This window comes from Cyprinodon variegatus, unplaced genomic scaffold (assembly GCF_000732505.1).
Source record: "Cyprinodon variegatus isolate N-32 unplaced genomic scaffold, C_variegatus-1.0 Scaffold36, whole genome shotgun sequence".
NCBI classification, from domain to species: Eukaryota; Metazoa; Chordata; class Actinopteri; order Cyprinodontiformes; family Cyprinodontidae; genus Cyprinodon; species Cyprinodon variegatus.
The window spans coordinates 1,759,830-1,767,042 of record NW_015150489.1 but is presented as its reverse complement, the minus strand read 5'-3'; the positions used below and the strand labels follow the sequence as shown (position 1 = coordinate 1,767,042).

At 37.0% G+C, this 7,213-nt stretch overlaps 1 protein-coding gene across 1 annotated transcript in view; it reads left to right on the top strand.

Moving 5' to 3' along the window:
• Positions 1 to 6,954, top strand: part of LOC107104556 (solute carrier family 22 member 5-like) — a 17,948-nt gene extending 10,994 nt beyond the window's left edge. Inside the window, exons 7-10 of the mRNA XM_015404573.1 lie at positions 2,357 to 2,571; positions 2,667 to 2,849; positions 5,414 to 5,549; positions 6,801 to 6,954. Coding sequence (XP_015260059.1) covers positions 2,357 to 2,571; positions 2,667 to 2,849; positions 5,414 to 5,549; positions 6,801 to 6,888 — 622 coding nt within the window. The 3' untranslated portion in view covers positions 6,889 to 6,954. The remainder of the gene's footprint in view (positions 1 to 2,356; positions 2,572 to 2,666; positions 2,850 to 5,413; positions 5,550 to 6,800) is intronic.
• The last annotated feature ends 259 nt before the right edge of the window (positions 6,955 to 7,213 follow it).

The window sequence follows — 7,213 nt, the reverse complement described above, 5'->3', positions numbered from 1 at the left end:
TAACTTTCTTCTTCTGAATGCAGAAAAACAGAAGTTGTAGTCTTTGGACCACAGTCACTTCATTTGGAAGGAATTAAATCGATCTCAGATAATAAAGTAATAAATCATGGTGTTATTTTTGATCAAGACATCATTTAAATCCTATATCAAAGTGGTTTCTAGAATCATTATTAAAAATGTTTTTATTGAAACATTTTTAATAATGATCAAAGCACTAAAAAATTTTTTATGAACTATGGCGGAACAGTTTCTAAATACCTGAATTAGCTAAATGTGTTAAAACCTGCAGATGAAAAATATTTGATTGTATATTCCAGTCCTTGCAGTTTTTACCAAAAACTCTTTATATTCACCTTCAGCAGCTATAAACGCAACAGCATATGCCCCACAGATTGCCATTTACAGAGCTTTCACAGCGGATTCCTAGTGCTGCCGCCCGTCGCTATGGTGGAGGTCAGGAGCTCCGAAAAATTACTGCACATTTTAGTGGGATCATAGTCCTGATGAACTGACTTCCCAGATGATGTTTTGAGGTGGACTTTCAGCTCTCTAGCTTGTAACAACAGAACATAAACAACCAGAGCACAGAGCATCCAGAGCAAAGTGTTAAAGTTTCTTGACTAGAATTAGACCCAGTGTTCAAATTTCAGCATTTAAGCGTTTTTGACGCCGTAAACATGTTCAGTTTGAATGCACCATTGGGAATCCTGGTGCCTTGCACAATAACACAGTGATCGCTTATATCGTTGGGAAAAACACCAAATTTTAAAAGGAATATTAGTTGAAATGTTTTCAGTGATTGGATTTTTGAAAGATTTTGGATGGAGTCTTGTAGGAGAGCTTAATAATTATGTACGGTTTAAGGATTCACATTGTGCCTTTAAAGGATCAAAAACAGACATAATACAATCCAAGTTCAAATCACCAACCAACACTCTTTCATTATATTTGAGTTCTGCCTAAAGGTTCATTAGAGTAGGCCTACTGTAGTTAGTGAGTTGCTAGTGGGAGATTTAGGCCTATAACACCCAACAAACATGACATAATGATCGCTGGGCAATTACACTTCAAGTGTTAGCAGTTCAAGCTCTTTACTTACTGACTGCAAAAGTGCCATTTTTACTCTCAAATTCCGCTCAAAATATGTAGCTACTTTACCACCTTTTCTTAAGGTATTATAACCTTTTCTTTAATATTATAACCATCAATAGAAAAAAATTTTCATGTACAGATTGCTTGAGCCAAGTTTCTGATTATACTATGATATTGACATATGTTAAATTTATCCAAACCTTAATAATATCTAATGTAAGAAGTAGACAATGAACATTGGTATGAATAATGGCAAGAACTGATCTAGCTTTAAAATCAGCAGGAGTAGAGCATTGTGTGGGTGTATCTGAGCCTTGATTAGTCTCAGCATTTCCTGATAGCAATAGTAATAAAACTACTAATAATGCAGGTTTCATTTTACAGTGTTTTAAATCCATTTTCCATTTAGAATAAGGTATGATTACAAATTTGGAGGCTTTAATAATAGCTAGGTAAACGATCTCTATAGTTAAATGTTAATCCCTTAATTGTCCCACAATGGGGAAATTCACCTCTGCATTTGACGCATCCCCTTTGGGAGGAGTGGGATGCCATTGTGTGGCGCCTGTGGAGCAGGGTTTTGCTCACGAACCCAGAGTGGAGGCTGTGGGGCTTTGGAACCGGGTACTTGCAACCTTCTCAGAGCACAAGCACACTGCTCTAACCACTAGGCCAACACTCCCCCAGTTATATCTATCTAATGTAAATGGTCTTAATTAAATTAATTGTTTAAATAGTCTAAAATAGTTGACAAAGAAACCACATTCGACCAGATACTGTAAAAAAGTTAAATTCTTTAATAAAAATAACTAACATCCAAATACTTATCCATACAAATTTAACATTTTGTACATCAAATATTGAACCTTTGGGCACAGCATTTGGTTGGACTGCTTCGTTGCTTCGTTAGGCTTCATTTGGCCATCATTATATTTATGACTGAGGCAAAGTTGATTGTCATATGTAGGCCATCTGTAAGTCTCTTCAGACAAAACAAAATCTAAAGAAATCCCACACAGCAGGTTATTTGTTTGCATTGGAGAAAAATCATTTGTTTTGCCACAAAGCTCACAAAATGCACACCTGACACAGGAACTGACTTTGCTGCCATCTTGGATTGGGAAGTCAACATTGGTAGATAAGATCATAGCATTGGCCAAACATCGATCTTTTGGCAAGCATAATACAAACAAAACTATTTTATTTAAACTTTGATTTGCATCTAATCATTCTGTCATTTGTGTTTCAAATGTATCCCCAACAGGAATACCCTCACTATTGCCTACTATGCTCTTTCTTTGAACACTGCAAACCTGCATGGAAATCCTTTCTTCAACTGTTTCCTGTCAGCTGTGGTAGAGGTTCCAGCCTATGGTTTGTCATGGGTTATGTTCCGCTGGTGTTCCAGACGGCTCAGTCTTAGCTCAGCGCTTTTTGCAGGAGGATTCTTTATATTCATCACACAGCTAATACCACCACGTATGACATCTATGCTTGTGATTATGTTTTTATTATACATTTTTAATACCAGAATTTTATATCTAATCTTGTTGGTTTGATTTAATTTCTTCCAGACTTGCCTGCTCTCTCCATAACATTTGAGATGATGGGGAAGTTTGCAGTATCGACTGCATTTGCTGTCATTTTTGCTTACACAGCAGAGCTGTACCCAACTGTACTGAGGAACACAGCTATTGGTGCTTCCTCAACGGCCTCCAGAATAGGCAGTATTGTAGCACCATACTTCATTTACTTGGGTTAGTGCCATCATATTTCCCAAGTCTTGAGAAAAAGAAAAAAAAACACAAATTTAAAAATTCAATTTATATTCAAATTATATTTTTTTCTTAATTAAAGTAATTATATATTAATGAAAGTTTTGATTGCTCAGTAAAAGTAGTACAGTAACAAATTTGGGGAATCTATCAACCAATTTAATTATTTGGTAAAATCATGCCTAAGAATGTAGGTGTTTAAACAACTCTTTTGGTTTACTGTGCTAAAGAACATAATGCCAATCTTACAAATCTAAATCTCTTGGACTGACTTTGTTGTAAGACAAATGACTTTGATTTGTAAGGCACATAGATTAACTTAATTTGTTACATCTCCAGTGCATGATCATGAAATACCAGACTGAATAAAAAAAGAAAAAGAAATCATGTATACAGATAAATTTGATGAATGCATCTAGTTACAATAAAACTTCAACTATTACTAAAATAAATATTACCACTTTTTATTTGTTGAATTTGTGTCACTTTGGATTTCCGTCTTCCATTCCATAGCTTCCCCAGTAAGCTGGTGTAGATTTTCAGTCGTCCAGGTCATAATCATTCCACGATCCACTGGACTTTGTTCCCAAGTTTGAAGACGTTTCCCTTCCCATCCAGGTAGCTTTTTAGAATTAAAATGTCAGGAATAGCATTGAGTTCAAAGCTTTATAGAGTGTACCAAAAACCAGGGCTTAGTTTGGCTCAGAAAACATGCAAATTGAACAGGACAAACGGGTCCGCCCCTTGGGCATGGGCAGTCGTTGGGTGCTTTGTTAGCCTGCAATGTCCGATACCTGTCTGTGTCTCTGAAATGAGGGTTGTTAGCGGGAATTGTTGGCTTGGCTGAACAGGCGAGGTGTTCTGTAACCCTGTATCAGGGTGGGGTTGCAATGATAGCTTGCAGGGATCTACTCTATCACTGAATTATAGGTTTATGGGAGCTAAAAATCTTAGTCCTCCCCTCTGTTTAAGGTTGTTTTTCTCTCTTATCATAGATAGCTTCCTTCACGCCCCTCTCAAACCACTTGTTTTCTTTGTCAAAAATGTGAAGATTATGGTCCTGGGTGGAGGGTCACACCTTCTGACCTACTCCGTAATGTGGTAGTGGCAGGCAATGAAGATTGGTGGCATGAGACTGAACCTCTAACATCCTGCACGTGGTTCTTGTTGCTCTTCTCGAGACTCGTTGGCACCTCGTGCCTGCTAATCAGACAGAAGAAACTTTGGCATCCTTTTTTTGTAAGGTGAGCATTGGTGGCTTAAATCCAAAAACAACATAGCAAGGAGAAAGACCAGTGGTACTAGAAGGCAGGGGGTTAATCTCATGCTTGACACAGGGTAAGTTTTGTTCCTATCTGGTGAAATCTGACTCAGAAAATAGGGGAGATTTGTTTCGACCTCCAGGTTGGCCCAGTCGGTTTTTCCATCCGTTTGAGGATGCAAACCAGATTACAAGCTAACATACAGTAGATCCCCAGCAGAGAACAGAACTCCTTCCAGTCCTGAGCCACGAATTAGGGACCCCCTATCAAAATGATGTCTGTGGGGATTGCATGTAAATTAAAAACCTCTTTTGAGATAATATTGTACATTTCTATCGCTGAATTCGGGGATATAGGGGCGACAGTGGCGTCGGATGTACAGTAGGAGTTTGCCCTGAAATCGAAGGATTGACGGTTCAAGCCCCGGCTCCGACTTTCAGTGTTGTTGTGTCCTTGGGCAAGACACTTCACCTGCATTGTCTACTGATGGTGGTCAGAGGGCCCGGTGGCACCAGTGTACGGCAGCCCCGCTTCTGTCAGTGAGCCCCAGGGCAGCTGTGGTTACAATGTATCTTGCCACCATCAGTGTCTGAGTGTGTGTGTGAATGGGTGAATGACTGAATGTAGTATAAAGCACTTTGGTCAAGTCTCTTGACTTGAAAAAGCGCTATATAAGTACAGGTCATTTTACCATTTCTTTGGCAGTGGGAAGCTTCATTAGAGGAACCGGTGAACCATCTTCAAAAATCTGTCCATGGTGAAAATGACAGAGTTATATTCAGAGACAGGCAAGCAAGTGATGAAGTCCATGGAGATGTGGACCAAGGCCAAGGGCACAGAAAGCAGTCATAGTTATCCAGAGGGAGGTGGTCTAGACCTCTTGGCTTGATTGCACTGGGTACAGGTTACAACAAACACCTTTATGTCTGAGATTAGGGTGGGCAACAAAAACTGTCTGAACAACTTGGGTAGTTTTAGTGACCCCAGGGTAACAGAACAGGTGTGATTTGTGACAGTGGTTGAGTACCTTACTGACCAGATGATCAGGAACAGTCTGAAAGTCTGGAAGGATAAACTCAGCACCCCTGGAACATTCATTCGATGCCTCATACATGCTGGACAGCATCAAGTTTTACATTTTTTGTCCTGGGTCTTTAATACAAAGAAAAATGTTATCTCCCAAAATGACAGATGTTCTGTTTTTAGTTGTTTTTAGAAACTCTTTTTCTGTGACTGTAGAAAAATTTAGTTGTGTGAAATCTGTTATTTTATGTCCCACCACAGGAACATATTCTGTTTCCCTGCCTTACATCCTTATTGGAAGTCTCACAGCTTTGACTGGACTGATTAGCCTCCTTCTCCCTGAGAGCTTTGGAATGCCTCTGCCGGAAACCATCAGCCATATGCAGAGCTTTCCTGGGTAAATGAAAACCACCTCTTACTTCTTCTTTAGATTAACTGCCATTAATTTAGTAGTAGGTCAGATGTTTTAGGGCATTATTTAAATAAAACACCAAATCTGTGTTATTGTACTCAGATATTTTTAAATAATGTTTAGGTAAAACAAATCCCAAAGACAAAAGTTAAAAATTAGACTCAGGGGTATATACAGTATATATGTCCTGTTACAGCAAACATGTTACAACATGTTTTCTGACTGATGCCAAAAATGTCTGAGCACTATTTTTAGCCAACATTTACATTAAAATGTTTTACTGTTTAACATCACCAGTCAGAATAGACCCTGAGGATAAAACTGCCACGGGCTGATCTATTGCACAAGTACCTCTGTTGTGTCATAACTAACTAGCAACATTCTTAAATACATACCCATCCATCCCACAACCAAACTGATTGAAAAACTTTCCAGTCAGTGTGGTACGTTAATGCAAAGAGCTCAGAAAAATATAATTACATTTGATAGGAAATTTACAATTTATCTTTCCAGTTTAAATTTTGTGATTTCCCAGAATTTATCCAAACTACAGTAATTGTTACAGAAGGAAACAGGTAAAATATTGACTATCTAAGACGTTAGAGCTCTAACAAAGCCAATGTTAAAAAAAAGACACAAAAAAATTTGATGAATGAATTCTTATTGGCTGCTATTTGTGAAAAGTTAGAAAAAAATATAAAGGAGCAAAGCAGAGCATTTAGCTATAATCATTTGAACCCCTAACAATATTGCAACAATCAACGTTGTTGCACCATGATGTTTGGCTGTAGGTTGCCCATAGTGTATTTCTGTAGAAAATAAACATTTAGAAATACTTTAGGCCATCTCAGCCTTTAATGTGGCAATGAGCCTCATTCATATAATTTGGTAAACCTAATTACAATAAACAAAAATCTGTCAAGATTCACATAAAACCTGTATATTAAATGAGTCAAACAGCAATTATCTAACATTGCAGTATAGCCTTAAATCTTAGTATCAAATTTACAAAAATAGCATTAGAAAAAAAAAGTTCACTGAAAAAAAGTTAGAGATCTAACCAAAGTATACAATATATACACAGATTTATATATTTTTTATATATTTTTCAGTCTTATAGCATATTTTAAAAAATGTCCATTCCATAACAGAAATTTAAAACAGTGTTTGCAGTGGTGACAGTGTTTTACTATCACAAGTCAGTAACCTGTTAAATATGCATCTTTTCCCTTCCAGATGTTTTCAGAAGAGACCTTATGACCTCACCAATACTAAAGAAGAGGAAAATGCAGATGAAGATAATTCTCTGGACACTAAAAACTAACATGATTATTGCTGGCTGTAAATTCTTGCACATTTCTGAAACAGAAACTGCACAGAAAGACAATAAATAACTCCAATCCCTCAATATGTAGAGTATACATATATTTTTTATAATTTGACAATTTATATACTCAAAAGGTTCATTTCTAAAACATCTTCAAATTTTAAAAGCCTTTTATGCAGTATGATTTCATCCATTCTCCAATAAATAATGGATTTGTAAACAATATTATGCCCCATGGATATTTTTTGGTATTAAGTTTAATTATACCAATAAAAAAAAAAAATATATTTAGTAGTAGTAAATTCAGTGGGGCTAATGATGA